Below are 20,313 nucleotides of genomic sequence, written 5' to 3'. Positions count from 1 at the left end.
TCCAGTGTGGCTGGAGCAGAGAGAACAAAAGCAAGAATGATAGGAGATGAAGCTAAAGACGTGGAGGGAGAAGGGGGAGGCTGTATCATATAGGGCTTTGCTGATTAGTGAAAGAACTTCGGCTCTGACTCTGGGTGAGGTGGAGAGCCATTCCATTGCAGAGTATTGAGCAGTAGGGAGTTATTTCTGATTTTGTTTGTTTGTTTGTTTGTTTGTTTTTTCATAGGATTGTCTAGATATTGTGTTAAGCCATATTTTAACAAGGCAAGGACAGAAGCCAGAGAGCTATTGCAACAATTCAAGTGAGACATGAGATTACGGTGTTTTGATCACACTAGTAATGGTTAAGGACCAAAAGGTGATAGGCACCTGGATATATTCTGAAGGCATTGACCTCTCTACACAGGGTTGTGTGTGCATAAGTGGTGGAAGCAAAGTTAAAGAGAAGTATGGGGACCAGATCACAAGGTCTTTTATGTGCCAAGCCAAGGGATTTGGATTACATCCTTAGGCAACAGGTTGCCACTTATTCATTTTAAGTAGAAAAGCCACATACTTTATTTTGTTTTAGAAAGCTGATTTGGTGGCAGAGTTGAAGGGACCTTGTTGGAGACAGTAAGACCTGTTAGGAGGCACCTGTTGACAGCCTGACAAGAGATGATGAAAAATTTAACAGAAACGATGGCGATCTAGCTATCAAGTGGGAATGATCATGTTTTCTATTGCTGTGTAAAAACTTACCATAAATTTAGGGGGCTTAAAATGACACGCATTTACTATTTCATACTTTCTGTGGGTCAGGAGTTCAGATATGGCTTAGGTGAACACTAGAAAATGAATCAAGGGTGACCCTAGGATCTCTCCACCATAGACCCCAAAGAATGTTAAGGGCACCGAATGGATAGGACCTAAGATATAATGGGATCATTGGATGCAAGTGGGAAAAGGAGAGAAATATAGGATGACGCCCAGCTTCCCAGTCTGTGTGACTGGTAGATGGTGAAGGCCCTTCACCAAGACAAGAAGCACCAAAAGAGGAGCTAGTTAGGGAGAATGAGTCCTCTCTAATTGGGTGTGAAAGATATTACTTTTATGACCATATTTTTTATTAAATTATACTTTATGGTAATGAAACAAACAGAATAAACCTTAGCCACAGGTCTCTGTTCCCCTGCTTTTACTTGACTCCCGCAGTTCAAGCCACATGCTACTTTCCTGAGCCAAAGAGTGGTTCCTGGATATGTGTGAGCTTTCCTGTGCTTGTAGTGAGCTTCTGCGAAGCTGAGAGTGGTGTACCTGAAGAACCAGAGAAGTGGCATACCTGAAGGAGGGTCAGCGGTTTCAGGTAAGAAAAGTTACTTACACAAAATGAAGTCCGCCAGGAATTCTCAATGTTTATATGTAATTTATCCATTTAAAGTTGCTTTATAATTTATATGTTTTCTGTAAAGGAAGCATCTTAGTCTGACTTTGTGGTCAGAGAGAATGTTCTTTATTTCACATTCACCATGGGTGGGGTAGAGGCAGGAGCTATGCAGGAACAGATGGGAGAAAAATAAAGAGAGAGCAATAGTTTGTGAAACTAATTAACCAAAGGAATTTATGAAAATCGTGCATGCATGGGTGGATTTCATGATTAGGCTTACTGAGGTCAAATGGTATGTGGCTAGGAACCACCGGACAAGTCTAGGTGGTTAAAGTGGAAGTATTTGAGGAACTAGACATGGAGTTGGTTAAGAAGAATTTGGGAAGTCCCGCTGTCAGGTACACCGAATGACTATTTTCTTTCCCAGGCCTTTCCCACTTCTGCTGGTTGTCCATGGAAGCCTGCAGCTCTCATTAAAGTGGCCCATTTGTCCACTTCCTTCACAAGGAGAATCCTTCGAAAGGGTCCCCAGAAAAGCCCTCCCACAAACCTGGGTTTGGCTGATTCTGTCAGGTAGAACTTTTTAAGTGACAAATGGCAGAAAACCCAACCTAATGTCACTTAAGTTATTAAGGAATTGGCTTATAGGGAAGGATGGATCTTGTCAGCTTCAGGAGAAGCTGGTTTAAGGGGCCCAAATGAAGTCACTAAGATTTGGTTTCTTGTTGGCAGGATGGCGAGAGCAACCAGACCTTATATCTTCTTGTCATCAAGTCCAGCAGGAATCACTCTGTCCCCCAAAGTCAAACATTCATCTTTGTCATGACTCTCATTGGGCTGGGAGGGGTCACACACCTCCCCTAGATTACTTACTATGGTAGGGGGAACGCAATTTCTCTGACTGGCTCAGACCCAACTCTGACTAAAGAAGATTGATCCCAAAGGAAATCTGAGTATAGTTTCTACCAGAAGTAGAATAAGTGGATGTTGGGTGGTAAACACAGGAAAAAACTCTATTTACCCCAGGAGTATGCATTTTAATTGAGCCAGCAATTTACTTAAACGGCAGCATGATTACCGATGACACGGAATTATTGATATTTCAAGTTGTACACCTTATACCTTACTCTCCCCATCTCACTATCCCACCACACTCACACACTTAGTTTTACCGAAAGCTAGTTAAAAGCAGCTCAGAAATACTCTATTGCCTTATGCATAGGCCAAACCTCAGATCAATAAGGGGAGAAAGCCCATGTCATACACTTAAAGAGGAGAGAAGAGCCTCCACTGGGTACCACCATTTAACCTACGCATTAAAGGTTTGAAGAGCGTTCTTCTTAAAAGAGAGAGGTAAGGAGATGTCATACTGCTTGTAAAGGATCCCCAGTATTAGGCCTGAGAAGAAAAGTTCTATGTTTAGATGGTAAAAGGAAGTGAATTAGCAATTAGGAAGGGTGCTGGCTTGGAAAGGTTCTTAGGGGATTTTCACTTAGTTGTTCAGTGTTTCACCAGCAGTACTGATAGCATAGTTAGACTTTTTTCTCCTTTAGCCGTTTTGCTTTTCTTGTGGTATTTTTCTTCTACCGTATTTGGCTTAAATACTATCACATTTCACTACTTGCCTCCCACCATCCCTCCCCAAGCCTTTTCACTGATGCCTCCCAGATAAAAGGCCCCACATCCCATGTGAACTTAAAACTTCCTTGATTCCTTAAAGCGAGTTATTCATTAACAGAAGCTAAATTACTGGTTGTTAGGCAAATCCTCTAAGTCTTTAAAACCACTGATTTGCTTGGAGAAACTTCTGTAAATCCACTGTAGAAATAAGTGAAGCGGTGTGCCAATTGTTTGCTCTACGCGTAAGTTTGGGAGAGGGAGAAGTTACTCATTTGCCGGATTCCACACGGTGAGTCCAGGGGAGGGAATCAAGTGTACCGCAGGCTTGACAAGCGGCACAGGGACGAGCCGCTGCTGCCGGCAGGACAGAACGGGCGGGGGGGCTACCAGGCTGCCTCTGAGCATGGTCCTGGAGAAATGCCCTAGAGATCAAGCATTTTGCCTTCTCTTTCCTGTGATGGCCACGGTTTCCTGTGCGAAGAGGTATGGCTATCCTCCTCCCTGTCCTTTTGTTCAACAAAAACAAAAGCTAATTAAAGTGAATGTCAGACGCTTGCAATGAGGCGAGGAGGGGGCAGCGGAAAAATAGGGCAGAGAAACTTCCAGGGGCTGGCTGATTATGCAGATACAGCGCTTTGGGAGGTGTGTGTCTAGCCGGGTATGCATGCTCTTTTCAGTTATTAGGGTAAAAAAGCCACCTCTCTGTGGGTTATTAAAACATGTCTCTAGGCCTCAGGAGCAGAAAACTGTGCTTCTATGTGCATTTTTGTTTTATTCCATAATAGTCTAGGCTCATTTCTATTTCATACTTTTGTTTACCTCAAGAAACATTTTGCAACCAGTAAAGAAACTGCCCCTGCCTGTGATTTTCAAAGAAAATTCAATAGCATCGCTATGGTCACTGGGTTAAACAGTCATTATTGCTGTTGGATTTGCTATCATTTTCCCCTTTGATATTTCAGATATCTTAGAAATCATAATTGAATCTAACCACTCTTTTGTTCCTGCAAATATATATTTAAATTGCTATAGTAATCAACCATTGATTTCATGACATACATGTTTTCAATTTAAAGAATAAAGAAAAATACTTAAGGCATTATTTGAATTGGTCATGCAGCTGTTTTAATATATGGAATTTAAATGTAAATAAAGATACACTTAACATGGAATTTTCCTTGTAATTTGAGAGTTTGGGTATGCTTTCTGGAAAAACAAACCTGCAAAATTTGAATTAAAAGTTTTAGGAAGATTTAAATCTATTTCAGAGAAAATATGATCTACAAAGTCCAACTTTATAGGTGCAAATGGATACCCTACGAAATCATTATGACAGTCACAAATTCTTGATTTAGAAAGTTGGTTAGTCTTAAAGATGCTCCCCTCATTCCCTATAAAGAAAAAAAAAATGTTTCCTATTTGTGCTTCAGTAAGTTGCAATATATTTTCAAAATTAATTACGGTTTTTGAGCTTTTGCCTAAACAAGTCACCAAACCTATTTTGTTGTCTATGCTTATGGTAACAAGGCCTGCCACAACCTTAGACTAAAACGAGTCCTAGCAAAAGGTCCAAGGGCTGAGTTCTTTATCACCATTTGGAAAAACCCAGCTTCGGAGGTTTTCAGTAGAAGTGAAGTGTGGCAACATGTGGCAGAGGACACTGAGAGAGGCCCAGGGAACAATAGACATCTTGTGGGAAGGGCCGAAATGTACGCGGCCCGTTCCCATGGGAACGCCTGTGGTTCTTTCACACTGTGTGAAAAAGATGCTCCTTGAAAAGAATCTGTAATCCTTTCTTTCAAGGGACAGTCTCTCTGAGAACTTTATTGAAAGTTTCTAGAACCCAAATGGGTCTAAGTGTGTCAGTGGGCATTTTTTAGACAGGTGAATAAAATAACTTTTTTTTTTTTAATGCACAGTGGTGGTGTACAAAGCATAACGTAAATAAATATGGTTATTCTAGAAGTGAAGAAACAAAGAATATCCTAACCTGGGGTTGAAAGTTGGATGCTAATTTCCTCAGAAAAAAAAAATTGGCTTCCTGAGTTTTCCTATATATTTCCGTTTAGGAGAATCTACTGATGCATAATAGAGTAAACCAGCAATGTTTTATTAGTGCCCACTAAAGGTAGGTCACCTTGAAAAGTCATAAAGAACTTTCCCTCCAGTGTCCTGCAGGGACTTACACACTCCCTTCTAGCTGCTGCTATTCAGCCATGATTAGGGGGAGCCCCACAGTAAGGCTGTCTCTCCAGGGAACAAGATCAGTTTGCCAAAAAGTCAATAGAGACACATTCAAGACAGTGCATGAACCACCCAGATTTAGGATTAGGGGAGAGTACCACTGGGATATAAATGTGACACAAATGGGAAAGTTCCTGGACATTTGTAATGCTATGCACTCAATGCCAGGGAGCAGTACAGTAGTGCGTTGGCTGTGAAAAGGGATGGCATGGGACAGTATTCACAGGAGAATGACCTGTAAGATATGGATATTAAGGATATGATTGCTGTCACTTCCTGTGTAGTTGTTATCTGCCGGGTTCTGTGTTAAATGCTCTACATAATAATCTCGTAAAACCTCTGAACAACCCATATCACAATCCTCAGGTGCAAATAAGGAACCTGAGGCTTAGGGAAGTTAATTAACCAGCCCAGGTTTACACTGCAGGCAGTGGCATAGTTGTGTCCAGGTTCCCATACTGTAACCACTTGGCTCTTCTTACTGAAGTCCCATAGTGTCCATGTTGGGACCTTACACTCCTTTAAAAGTGTAAGAAGATTGTATAAAATCTAGTGATAAAAACCATTAAAATGAATAGAGGATGAAAAAGAGAGAAGGCTAACGAAATATAGTCTATTCCATTAAATGAGATGCTCTCCCTATCTATAAGCCAGAAAATTGCTAGTAAAAGCCAATTGCCAATGACTGGATTCTCTATTTTCATAAATGAAACTTTTCAAAGGGACATTTTTCCATTCGTGGATGGCATAAAAATATGATTGATCACCCAATATCTAGGAATATTTATGAGGTCATTTGCCTGGAGCCCATGACCTGGTTCAATGGCAAGTGTGTGTCTGTCTGAGTACATACTTTTGTGGGGTAGCACTCCAGGGCAGACAGTCACAATGTCCACACCTTAATGATCACACAGATGAATTTATCTGCAGCACAACTTCCAGTGCACGTTGCCAGCAGATAGGTGATTTGATGGGCAGTAGACAAAGTAGTTTTGGTTTTTTTCTTACAATGCGGTTAACTGGTTGAAACAATAAAGGAGGATTGTAACTTTTTCTCCTCTGGAGTGTCAATGGATCAAACAGAATAAACATTTTCTCCAACTATTGCTGCACTATTTAAAGTACAAATCTAATATATCTGGTCCAAGTGGATTTTATGAAGAAGCTTCCAACAAATAAAGTGAGAGTACACAGTAAGTCCTCACTTAACATCATTGATAGGTTCTTGGAAACTGCAACTTTAAGCAAAACAAGGTGTAAGGAAACCAATTTTACCATAGGCTATTTAATATAAACAAGAGTTAAGTTCCTATGGCACATTGCTTTTCACAAAAAAAAATACCAAACTTTTTAATAAAGACCCAAAACACTTCTAATAATTAAAATAAAAGCGAGCTATACATTTAAGAAATGTATACATTAAATGTATTACATTTAAGAAAAAGTAATAAAAATAGGTCAGATATTATTTCCCAACCTGATTATTCTGGTTCAGCGTCTCAGTTGGCCAGAGACCATGAAGTTCAGGGGACAAGGCGGGAACCACCCTGGATAGGACGCCTTTCCATCAGGGGGCACTCACACTCATGCCCAATCTCAGTCAGACTGGGGCAATGCAGACACACCCATTTACCTCGCTGTGCATCTTTGAGTTGTGGGAGGAAACAGAAGCACCCAGAAAAAAACCATGCAGATGTCGGGAAAAGTGCAAACTTCACACAGACAATGACCCCAGTTGGGAATCAATTTTTTTTTCCTCATCAATATTATAACAAAATGACATTGAACGAAATGCCTTATTCGAGGACCTGCTATATGCATTTTTGTTCAGTGAGTTTGTTCCGTTTATTAGCAACTTTCTGCATCCTTAAATTTTCAGCAATATTTCTCTAGTGGCAGAACAAGATCACTTCTTCAGGAGCTGCAGCTCTTATTGGACAAATGCTCAGTGTTTCAAACTATGTGTGTGAAATTCAAGAGGGAGGGAAGTGTTAATTAAGTTACAATTCTCTCTTCCCCAGCCTTTGTGAAATGTCTCCCAATAGCCATTCCACTCACCTGCTTGAGTTCATGTTGAAACTGTTGTTTCCTGCATCGCTTTTGTTTTTTTTGTTTCTTTTCCCATTCTTCCCAGGGAAAGTATAGATTTTCATGAACACAGAGTGTTTTGTTTTCTCTGTTAAAAACAACTCTACTTTACTGGAGCAGGCTTTATGTTTCACCCCAGGAAACAGAGCATTTCACTCAGAAGTAGCTCTCTCTTCACTGGGTGAGGGCAGGCTGTCACCTGATCAGCTCTGGAGCAGCCAGTGGCATCAGGCTGCATTCCTTGAATTCTTTCACCCTGCATGGGCTCTGCAATGAACAACTTCAGGTTCACTAAGCTCAGTGGATTCTGCCCGCTCTCTGTGCCCAGGAGTCCGCTGCCTGAATCTCCCGCCCAGTCTCAAAACATACAGCTGAGTAACAACAAACCTGCCTTTGAGGAGTAGCACGCAGGTAAACTGAGTTTGTGGGGAGAGCTGTGATTCCCTGAAATACGTCAAGCTTAGTGCAGAATTATTTCTCTTTCTGTGGTGTCTGTTTCTTATTGCAAAAACCTGACTTGTCAATCAATACCTGCTTGAAAAATATATACTAAATAACGAGAATGTGGGCTTCAGATTTGAGTTCCTTAGACCTTAGAAAAAGAAATTATAAGAGCGAAAGTTGGCAGTAAGAAGGAATTTTCTGAGGCAGTTTTTTGTAATTCAAAAAGTACAAGATTTGGAGGCCGACCTGCTTGGATGTGAATCTTGGCTCTGTGTGTGACCTCACAGTCCTGTTTCCTCTTTGGTAATAATATCTACCTTCAGGGTTGATGAGAGAACTCAGAGAAGAAAGTGTCTAGCAAAGAGCTTGGTGTATAGAAAGTATCTGAGTGTGCATGCATATGTGCATGTGCGTGTGTGTGTGTACAGTGGGTGCATCTGTATACATGCATATAGACTACAGGACTATGACATTCATAAGGGACAATAGTGAGTTTCTCAGAAGATGAGGTTGAATTTGATCTGGCTCCGACCTCTGCTTTTGCAGAGACCAGCCAGGAGAAGCCAGATACCTGAGCGAAACATTGACCCGAGCTGCTGAAAAATAAATAATGTGGCTTGCTGATCCTTATCCAGGAAAGGGCAGGATAATGTAGCATGCGGATGCTTTTTAAATGAGGACTGATAGGAAGGGAGGCAGCTTAATAATTATCATACACAATTTTGTACAATGTATACAATCCTGAGAGGGTTTTACCTGGGAGACGAAATGCCTTCAATCTGGCTTCTGCAGCTTACCCTGCAGGTGCCAGGGCCCTGGGCTTATTTTCCCCTTTGAAAATCAGTTTCTCATTGCATGGAATTGTCATAAGAATTAAACGACTTAATACTCATTCTTGCCTGACACATGGTAAACACCCGCTAAACATGAGCTATTCGTGTCATTTTACAAAGAGCAATTTTATGTGTTATCAGCTTCAATCTTCAAAATGATGAGATAGACTAGGCACATGTTAGCATCATTTTGCAAATGAAAAGACTGAGGCTGAGGAAGGGAAAGGTATGAACCAAAAAATCCCATAACAACTGAGTGGCCAGGCTGGGACTTGAACCTCAGTCCCAGACAAGAAGCTGACTTGGTATATACTCAGGACTCATGCATTGAATGAAACCATTCTAAAAGCTTCAGTTCAAATACCATTTCCTCCACAAAGCCATTCTTATCCTCTTCCTCTAGAAGAGATCTCTCTCTCCCTTACACTTCCCCAAACTTCCTTGTACAGTGCACAGGAGACTGACCTCTGGGTCATCCTTATATTGTAGAATGTTTGATATAAGCCTCATCTCTTCTGCACCCCCAGACGTATGAAAGTTTTCATGTACAGCTGTGTGGGCGCGTGAATGTGGGGCTCCACACCAGGCGTCACTGTAAGCGTGGAAAGAAGGAGCCCAGGAAAAGCCTGTGGGTGCCCCTCTCCCCCAGCACGCATTTCTGCTCCTTCTCAGAGCTCCGACTCTGATGTGTGTGGGGCAGCTGAAGCTGCTTCAGGAAGTGCCAGATATTGGCCAACGAGCTGACTAGTCAAGGTGAAGTTATTTCCGTCCAGTGTCTTATTTTCCTGAATATTATTTTTCTGAGGCTCTGTCACTGTATATGTTGAAACTGGGGGTGTGGGTAGGGGAAAATGTATTAAGGGGAAAATTCAGGAAAACACTATCCTAATTGTTCTTGTAGATACTGTAATTCACCCTTCCACATATGCCAGGGCACAGACCACTTTGTAGGACCCTCACCCTTCTCTCTCTCCACCCTCTGAAACCTTCCTACCACTCTCCTTCATTTCTCTTTTTCTAAGCTTCTCTTCCTTGTGACCTTCCTGCCTCTGGTTGGCTGAAATTTCAGAGAACAGAGGGATAAGGATGCAGGGTTGGTGCAGAAGGGAAGATTTCATTTTTTTAAGACACTACCTATCCCTTCATCTTCAAATGTTAGTAGTATTCTGAGGACCTTTACACCTAATAGTAGCCTCATATGGAGCACTACATAACATAGTGGTTATGAACCTGGAACCTAGCATTCTGGGTCCAAAATCCAGCTCTCCAGTGTATTAGCTGTGTAGCTTAAGCAAGTCGTCGAATACTTTGAGTTCCTTACCTGTCAAATGGGGATGAAATATCTTCATATAGTGTATATCAGAGTTAGATGAGTTAATATTTACAAAACATCTAGAACAGTGCCTGGCACATAGGTAAGCATATATAAATACTGGGTGTCATTGCCCTAAAGCTGGTAGGTAGTGCAAAAATTACATGTAGGCAATACTACTACCCTGGAAATTCCTTTAATGGCCTATGAATTGCACCATTTGGAATACTACTGGTAGCTTATTTAATTGTCTGGTGAAGGCTTTGGCTTGTGTTTGGAGACCATATTTCATGGAGAGTATGTGTCTTTACACTTTAAACCTGCATTCAGTATGGAGAGGTGCTCTCATAGTGATAGCTTAGACGGGCGGTCTGAGATGGCCCAAGGATGTGGCAGAATTCTCTCCCCCTTTACACACTCATTCTGGGGAGTACATGCAGAGTGAAATGCTGGGCAGAATCACCTATTGCTTATACTAAATAAATCACTCTCGGCTTTCACGTTCTGAGCATGCAGCTGCATTTGGGTGTTACTTGTATGTATAAGATGACTCCACTTCACTGTAAACCATGAGGGAAGCCCACTGACACTGCCACAGTTACCATGGGGCCTTAGGGAAGTTATTAAACCTCCCTAGCCATTAAATGATTGCTAAGGTCTCTACCAGTGCAAATGGTCTGTGATTTTATTAGGCCCAGAAGGGAGCTAATGAGGATAATCAGTTATTTAATTTGTGCCATTACCCTACTCTCTTTGGATTTTTAATTGAGCGAGAAGTACAGTGGGACTTTATTAATTCAACTTTGGGAATAGAGGGAGAATAGCCTGATTCCAAAGCCCTTCTTCCTTAGCCTACATTGCAAGTTATCACTTTCTAGTTCAATGTTCAAGTTCAAGTTCATGATCATGTTCTCTTAAAGTTTATCTAGCTACATACTCTTAAGCAGAGTCCTTTATTTCACTGCAACTTATGTAGAGAGTACATAATAATAAGGCAAGTACTGAGATCGACTTATGGTCAGAGTGTCGGGGCAGCTTCTGTGATCAATACAGCAAAGAAGCCCAGCCAAGAAGGTAAGCATATCCAGGAAAGGAGAGGAATCCAGGAAGTGGGTCTACAAGATGCTTCCTGTGTTCCTTCTTTCTTTTCGTTGCCCTTTTCTGTTTGGTTTCCATGGGAATCGGTATGGGGAAAACCCGGCAAGTGTTGGGCATATTTGTTGTTTGTTCACTCTTTCCTTGTGGCATAAAGGGAAGTGTATAGCAAGAATATGGAAAAGGGAAAAATAAGTGTGGGATCTGCTTGCTTTTTAAGGTTCAAATTCAGTTCTAAGAAACAATAATTTTTGACAGGACCTTTTGAGACATAAATAAGGAAAGAACTCATTCAAAGATCATCAAGTTGGAATCTGTTACTCTATGCACATTTCCAAAGTTCCGCACCCCCGCCCCCTTTTTCTCTGCTGAGCACCAAGTTCACATTTTGAGCTCATGTCATTCTGCTAATGCCTACATTGGGTCATTTGTTTCTTTTGCAGAGAGTGTCATAAGACATCCAAGTCTGGAGAAAAATGACCTTTCAGTGAATACAAAGTATACCACCTGCTACATGTTTTTGTCTTACTGACTTCCGGTAACTGGACACATGGCCCTGAGCCTACAGAAAGTCAATTGACTACCAAACTCCTCATCATGCATCACCTGTTCAGACTGGTCTTGGGACAAAAAGATCTTTCACGAGCTGGGGACCTCTTCTCCTTAGATGACTCTGAGATTGAAGACAGCCTGACAGAAGCTTTGGAACAAATAAAAATAATTAGCTCATCTTCAGTAAGTAAACTGGTTTTTAGATTAGACCCCTGAAACAATTTATTCTAGAACTAAGGTTTTTTATATATATCCTGGGGAAAGGATTTTTGCAGGGGAAAGAAGGACCTTTAATAGTGTTCTCTCTTAAATCTGGTATGTGGTTTAGTTGGTATCTAAGAAATAACACCAAAGAAGTCATTGACTTAGGGATCAGCCAGGCCACCTTACCCTCCCTCCCCTCCCCCACCCCCACCCCCCCACCCCCGCACCTCTCAGGTAGACCAGAACTCTGGAAATTGCATATCAGAGTGGAATTCTCACAAAAGGTTTATCTAAGAGTTGTTTCTACATCCTTAGAATGACGTGGAAAGGAGAGGGGAAGAATCCAGGGAAAAGCAGACCTGTCAAGCTGCATGGCAGCATCGATAAACAAAACAGGGTGTGTGGTGGAGGCTGAATAATGAAAGAAGGCAGGATACCTTCTGCCACACAAGTAATATGAGACAAGGACAACGATCACCCTGCTGCCAGAAGTGACAGTTGCCTAAGGCTTCATAATGCTGATTCCATTTGCTTCTATATCGTTTCTGGTTTTGTTTTGTTTCTGTTGCTCCTTTTTCTAAACACCCCTCCCCCCCCCACACACACATACACCATTTTATTCAACTCACACATTATTAGCCACTAGTGTGATCAAACAAATTTAAAATTTCCATCGACCCTCCCATTCCTTTGCTTCTCCTCAATGTCAAAATTATATATTCTGAAAGCACTTACCAAAGGGGATGGATATGGAATGCCTGGCTTCGTTTAATGTTGACCTTCCTGATCACGTGTGGACCCTTCATGAGACTGGCCCCATTTCAAAGGCCAAAGCCACCAAGCATCCTCTCATATCCTCCAAGCTTAACGGCATTTGCCAACATGTGGCATAAACGCCCACTGGGCATAGGAAAAAAAACAGGACTCAAGCCATAAAGTACTGAATTAGCAGATGTGTACACACTTCAGAAATAACAGCTTTCTTCCATGTTATAATGAAGAAATGTTTAAAAGACCTGCTAGCAGCCAGTGTAGCTTCCTCCTCAAGGCTGTCAGCATGTTCTCTTGTTGGCTGCCATTAACATGCCAAATTCCCCCAGTGACCAATGAAGTCACTGCCCAAACACTCTTCTTTTCTCAGGTAATGTCTTTGACAGCAATTATGTGTCCACATTTTCTCCAGAACATGAATCAACTTAGTCTGACACAAAACACAAAGTATTCCTGGTACATTTCCACTTTCCGGGTAGGATTTATGTGCTATTTTCAGCAGCCCCTTTTTTCACACTTCTCTGAAAATAAATTGGCTGCATATGTCACTGATTTTCATCTAGTGTGTATGTATATGTATGATTCTAATAAACATTTATAATATTTGATATAATAAATATGTTATATTTATACTAATAATATATTATTTTATATATTTATATGTTTCCCCAAACCTATTTCCACTAGAGGTCACTAGTGTCAGTGATTTTTTTGTTTCTTTCCTTCATCCATTGCTTTGTCTCACATATGTTAAATTCAGAATTTGGGGACTGATAAATTCTGTTGTGTCCCACTTTTAACCATTAGGGCTGTCAGGTTCTTTGTCATCAAGAGCATTGTCCATCCTTTTAGACCTCAAATCAGCATCCCACCAGACAGGCAGGTCTAGACAGTGAGTAGTTCTCCTGTGTTCTTCATTTACTAGCTTCTCTCACATGTCACCTCTTTCATTTTTCTCTGTTTGTAACCATGGTGTAGAGCAGGTGGATGGCAGAATAAAAATAATCATTTTTTAAAGAGGGATCATGCAGCTCAATCCAATATTTAAATTTCCTAATCAATCTTAGTTATAAACATGTCCCTTTGTGGAATTTTTTCTCCCTCTCCATTCTTTTAAAAGCCAGTTCAAGTTTCATAATTTCTGAAATGACTTCTAGTGGTTCTAGTCCTTAGTGATTACTTCTTTCTAAAAAGATGTAATTGCCCACTATTCCCACAGCAGAAGCCATTTTCCAAGGTTGCTGCCTTGAGGGAGTAGTGATGTGTTGTTGAGACCGTCTGGACATAGTTAAGGTCTCTGTACAAATGTTTAGGATTCTGGCGATGGGTGAGTGCAGAGACCTTCTTGTGTCTTGGGCTGCCTTTTACGTTATATTTTGTCCTTATAGAAAATCATCTATTCATACAACTTCAGGTTCAATCTCTACATTAGGAAATCCCAAATCCATGTTTTCAGCCTTGACGTTTCTCTCTAAGCTTCATGTTCATACTAGTTGATGTCCAGCACTTCAAAATCAGTATATCTTAATTAGAAGTTCTCGTCTTTCTTCCAGTTACACTGTCATTTTCTTAGATCTCTAGGTTTGAAACCTGGAGTTACTCTTGACCCTTTTCTCTCATTCTCTTCTTGCCTTGTAAGTTCTGTAGACACCGCCAGAGAATTCATCATCATCTGCTCCTTTTTCCTTCCTGCTTCATTACCTTGGTTCAGGCCCTCAAAACGATTGATCTCCCTGCCTTTGTTCCTGCCTTTCTCTAGTTCAATCTACCAACGGCTATCAGATTAAACTTCTTAAACCAGATTTTATTACTTGTCTCTCCATTGTTTATAATCTATCCATAATGCCTCGATGCCCATGACTTTCAATGATCAATGCCAGTGATAGTCCACTGAACTACCCACTCTGTGGATTACTTCCCTGTTAGCTGCAGCCCATCCTTTCCTTAGAACTAAGACAAGATCTTCTTCATTAGCCCTTTCTTAGTGACCTGGATCTCAGTAATCAATTCCACTTCTCAGTTTCTTGTCAGAAACAGAGAACTAGAAGGGACCTTTGAAATCATCTTTTCCAACTTCCTTCCAGTACAGAAATCCTAGAGCACAGTATGTTTCTGATAATTTTTTCTGCTTCTCAATTATCCAGACTTTTTCTGTTGCTTAGGACCAAAGAATTCCAACTAACAAAGAGATAACTGATCCACCGTTAGAATTTCAAATTGTTAGCATTGTTCCTCCTTTTGGTCATGAAATCTTACTCTTTGTATTTTTTACACATTGTGCTTTGTTCTGCTCTTTGCACCAACAATCAAAAGAATCTAACTTCTAGAAGAACTATAAACATGTGAAGATATGCCTTCTCTCTTCCCAGATAAACATCGTTAGTGCCCTTATGTTTTTCCATAACAAAAAAGGGGCCTATGACATGGAAAAGCTATACTACCTCACATTTCCAGTCACAGGTCTGGAAACTCAATTTTGCCAATATATGAGAAATGCTATCCAAGTCATGCTATCCAAATGCAAGACTCAGAAGTATAAATGAGAGTGCTGACATTGATTTACAGTGTAAAATAAAACTCATGTCAGTCAGAAGCTGACATTTAAACAACTTGTGTGCTCCATGCTGTTCTCTCCAAGTCTATTTACCAAGGCCTTCTCTAGACAAGGAATAGATTATTGATTAGACGTCTTCCTTCTCTATTACAATTATATTTCAGCTCTACCTCCCTGAGAGTATATTTAACTCACCTGCGAAGTCACCCATGTACATATAGTATCTTGTGTTAGCCCAGTAGCTGGCTAGTCTCACTTATACAAATGGATTTTTGTTTGTTTGTTTTGTTTTGTTTTAATCCTCAAAGGACTATCTTGTTTCCAAGCTCTTGGAGGATGCCTCATTGCAGTTCCCAAGTACTGCCTGCATTCTAAACATTCTGGTTATCCTCCCCTGGAATCTTTCTAATGTATTATTGTAAAGTATCATTGTCCAGTACTTGAACCAATCAATGGCTTAGAACAACTGCTGATACTAGTCAGATAATTCTGTTTCTAAAATTTCTTTCCAATAATAGCATCACATAGTTAGCCACATTTAATCTGTAATGTGCCAAGATCCTCAGGTTGAATCAAGACTTGTAATTAGATAATTTGAAAAAAAAAAATTAAGTGAATTATGTCAGATTTTAAGTCATTGCAATATTATTATTTTTAGGCCTTTCTTCCAGAATATCTGTACCTTTTAAAAACTATGATTCTGTCCAATGTATTAGTTAACATTCCAAGCTTTGTAAATCAGAAAATTTGGTAAGCAAGCCTCCAATCCTCCTAAAGTCACTCACAAAATAATTGAAATTTATTAGATTCACTCTGCCATTCATGCCTTCTTTTTCCACCTGTTACTCAAAAACACTGTTGGAAAATATTTTGTCCTCGTGCTTTGTTGTTGTTGTTGTTGTTGTTGTTGTTGTTGTTGCTGCTGCTGTTGTTGGTACACCTACAGCACCTGGTATTCATGCTTTGTTTTAAAAATGTAACTTCTCACTCAAAATCTCTTTAAGTTCCCCAATTGCTCCTTTGTTTTGACTTTTCATTTTAAGTCCTTTCTGGAATACATTTACCTAATAATCATTTCTTCTGCTCCCTTGGCTCTCCTCCCAGACTGCTTTGGGTGAGATTGTCTCCTTTTCGACTCATCCTCTTCTGCTACTCCCAACTCCATCTTCTCCATAATGTTCACCTGTACCTAATTGTTGCACCCACCTTCCAATTCTCTTTAACTTTTTAACAATAAAATTGTTAGGTGCTCAAAAATAACTCAATTTAATCAATTAGATAACATGGAAATCACCTGCATGTCAATTTTTATCTCTTCCCTTTCTTTCCAAGGGTAGCTAATATGCTTATTGTAGCATGTTTTATTTATGCATGTTTTATTTCTGTGCTACATATCCATGACTCAAAATTACTTACGGTGTTAGAGTTTATGTTTTTAAACTTTATATAAATGCTGCCATGGGCTCAATATTATGTTTTTGAAGTTTAGCTGTGTTGGTACATTAAGTTCTAATTCATTTGTTTTCAGTGGCGTAGAGTATTCCATTACACAACTATGACACAGTTTGTTTATCCACTCTTCATCTGATGGACATTTACTATTTAAACAGTACTATGGTGAACCTTCTTATAATTGGCAATTTTGACAAATGTGCTAGAATTTCTAGTGTACGCATCTAGGAGTGAAATAACTGTTTGGGGGTGGGAGTTGAATACTTACAACTTTCTAATACACCAAATTGCTCTCCATTGTAGTTTTATCAATTTATGCTCCTAGCAGTCATGTGTGAGAATCCAAGTGGCTTTATATCCTCACCAATGCTTATTTTTATCAGATTTTTAAAGTTTTTGTCAATTTAAGTATCTGATTGTTGTTTAAATTTGCACTCCATTATCGATAAGGCCAACCTTTATTTTTATATGTTTATTTGGTATTTGCCATTTGGATTTCCTCTTCAGTAAAGTACCTTTTTATGATTTGGGTTTATTTTTTTATTTCCTTCCATTTTTCTATTGAAATTTAATAATTTTTTATTAATCGCATATTGCATATTTCTTATTGCAAATGTTGGTTACCTTTCCCCTTTTATTATACTAAGTATTGGTATCTGGTAGGACAGGTATTTCCAATTCCTTCTTTAAAATTGTTTTGATTTGTTTTTGTTCTTTAACAATTTTGTATTAAGTTTCTCAACCTCTTGCTCTTCTTCTCCTTCTGGTACCCCTATGATGCAAATGATGTTATGTTTGATATTATTCTATAGGCTTTTTGTATTATGATAATATGTTTGATATTATTCTATAGGCTCTTTGTATCATCTTTATTATTTTGGATTTGTTTTTCTTGTTGCCATTCTGATTGGGTGTCTTCCACTACCCCATCTTCTATACTGGTGATTCGATTCTTCGCTTCCTCCACTCTGTTGATTCCTTCTTACATGCTCTTCATCTCAGATATTGTATTCTTCATTTCTAATTGGTTCCTTTTTATAATTTCCATCTCCATTTTTATTTGTTTTTTTATCTCTTTGTTAAAGTTCTCACTGAACTCATCTATTCTTCCCTTAAGTTCCTTAAGCATCCTTATAACCAGTGTTTTGAATCCTTCACCTGGTATATTGCTTGTCTCCATTTCGGTGAATTTCAGAAGCTTTGTTCTTTTCTTTCAAATGGGACATGTTTCTTTGTCTCCCCATTTTGGCTTCCTCCTCGTATCTGTTTCTATGTATTAGGTAGGACTCCTAAGTCTCCCAGTCTTAGTAGAGTGACTTTATGTAGTAGATGTGCTATGGGACCACTTGGCACAGACCTGAGAGGGATCCAGCTGCAGGCCAAGTTCAGCCGCAGCCTGTGCTCCTCTGGGGCCACCTGGTAAGAGTCACCAAGTAATCCACAAACAGCTGCTACCTGTGCTAGATTTATAGGTGCCTCAAGGGGTCAAGTCTGAAACCAAGCCTGGCCGCCACTAGTGCAGAGTTTGGGGTTGCTCGGCAAGAGGTACAGAGCACGTGGAGGCCAGATGCTGCTTCTTTGGGTTTTGTGAGCCTTTGAGAGATTTTATGAAAGTTCATAGCAGGAGCCAAGACAGCCGTTTTGTATGGAATAAATCAGTGGAAGCAGCTTGGGTGGGCTCACCAGTTGGGAAAGGAGTCTTAGGGAATCTTCTGGGTGGAGCGACCTGTGTTATCCAGGTTGATGGCACCCATGTCTGCAGGCTGGGACGGTGGAGGGCTCAACTAAGGAAAAATGGCTTCTGCCTGCACCTCTGTCAGAGAGTAAACCGCCCCTCCATCCCTCACATGGAAGCCTGACAGTTCATCGCCTCCTGAATGTCCCTGGAGCTCCTTGAGCAGCTGCTCCAGCACTGGAGCTCAGAGCAAGCAAGTCTGTTTGTGAGTAAGGCCGGGTGTGGGCCCTTTAAGAGGAAGGCCTCCTTTTCCCGCAGCCCTCCATCTCACTCGGCTGCAGCCTCTGCCGGTTTTCACAGTCAGAAGTTATGAGGACTTCTCTTCCCAGCACTGGAACCCTGAACTGGGGAGCCCTGTGTGTGGCGAGGACCATCACTCTGCAGGTGAATGAGCGGGCTCTATAGCTAAATTAGCCCTCCCAATTGTTGATCAACCAGTCGAGGCTGTGGGACCAGACCATTTCATGTTGCCACCCCTGCCTACCATTTTGAGGTGACCTGTTATTTGAGGTGGCCTAGTTGTTGGGCTTCTGTTCAGCCAGACCTCCAGCGACTCTGCGTACTGATTGCTCTGTAGTTTTGTTATAATTTTGGTGTAGTCGCTAGAGGAGGCCTCTACATCCTTTACCTTCTACACCATCTTGAATCTCATTAATTTCTTTGTTGATGTCTACTATTTTCCTCTTTGTTCTTGCGCTGGTTGTATTGTGCTATTCTTTTTCTAATTCTCTCAGTTGTATGATTAACTTTTTTAAAAACTTTTTTTCTAATAAAAGCATTTAAGACCGTAAACATAATCATAAGACCACTTTGCCTAATCCCACAAGTTTTTGAGATATATTATTTTCATTATGAATTCTAAATAGTCTCTTATTTTTATTGTGATTTCCTATTTGACTCATAAGTCATTTAAAAGTTTGTGTTTTATTTTCCCAACAGATTTTTATCATCTTTTTGTTGTTAAGTTAAAATTTAACTGCACTGTAGTCATAGAATATGAATTGGATGAGACTGGTTGCTTTGTAGCATAGTTTAAGACTTAACTATATAGGTAATAATAGCTAATAATTAGATAGCATTGACTGTGCCAGGAACTATTCTAAGAGCTGATCCCATATTAACATATTTATTCCTTTCAGTAACTTTTGAGATAAAGGTACTGATATTATCCCTATTTTAAAGACAAAGAGACTGAGGCACAGAGAGATTAATAATTTAACTTGTCCAAGATTTTATAAATTTAAAAAATAATTCAATATGAATCTCTTTTAAATGGTAAATTTTGTCAATTTGTATTTATTGGGATAAATAATATATTCGGATGCATTTCTTCATTTTGTTTTGTGTTACATTTCCTGATTTTTCTAAATTTTTATTTTCTGTTCTGCAATTTTTTTAACTGACTGAGTTATTGTTTCATTTTCCATCTCTATTGGCTCTATTGATTTGCAAGTTACACATTCTATTTCTATTCTTCTAGTAATTACCTTTAAATTGTCAGCACACATATTTACTGTACTTCATCAATTCTGAGACATTTTCCACATATTTATATCTCTGAAACAAGTATATATTTTATAATTGACTGCAATCTTACAATTGCTGTTGGCTAAGAATTAGGTATAGTATAGTTGCCATTGCCTGAATATGCATGAACTTGCTGTAGTTTTTCATGTTGTTGCCATTCCAACTGAATTAGGTGTGTTGTTACCACAAATAATTGAATTAAATATCAATTTAAAATGTTTTCAAAAACTTACTGGCAATGCATAAAGGCATGGAAAGAAAGCACCAGAATATAAATTTTATATTAGCGAACCAAATATTCATTATTGAGGGGAATGACAGAAATTCCACATTTTCTTGCAAAACAACAACTGAGAGCTTTATGAAGACTAAAAGAGAAATTACTCTTTTGTGATTGAGATATTGGTCAAAGACTGTCTTTACACTACAGTAAGTAATGCAACTACAGAGGAGACACAGGCAAGCCCCTTGGAAGAGATGAAAGGAATTTCAAGGGAATTAGATGCTAGCACCATC

At 39.8% G+C, this 20,313-nt stretch overlaps 1 protein-coding gene across 10 annotated transcripts in view; it reads left to right on the top strand.

Annotated features, from left to right (window-relative positions):
* The window catches only part of VEPH1 (ventricular zone expressed PH domain containing 1), a 211,450-nt gene that overhangs the window by 22,190 nt on the left and 168,947 nt on the right, over nucleotides 1-20,313 (top strand). For 6 of the 10 annotated variants that reach the window (XR_004950618.1, XR_004950617.1, XM_036219924.1 and 3 more), the window contains exons 1-2: nucleotides 3,286-3,469; nucleotides 11,446-11,737. Coding sequence is in view for 8 of the 10 variants with exons in the window: in XM_036219924.1 (XP_036075817.1) it covers nucleotides 11,600-11,737 (138 nt within the window). In the remaining 2 variants the exon portion in view is untranslated. The other 4 variants (XM_036219927.1, XM_036219925.1, XM_036219926.1 and 1 more) reach the window with 4 other exon arrangements.

This window comes from Rousettus aegyptiacus, unplaced genomic scaffold, assembly GCF_014176215.1.
Source record: "Rousettus aegyptiacus isolate mRouAeg1 unplaced genomic scaffold, mRouAeg1.p scaffold_m13_p_4, whole genome shotgun sequence".
NCBI lineage: Eukaryota > Metazoa > Chordata > Mammalia > Chiroptera > Pteropodidae > Rousettus > Rousettus aegyptiacus.
This window is presented reverse-complemented; position numbering and strand designations above follow the sequence as displayed.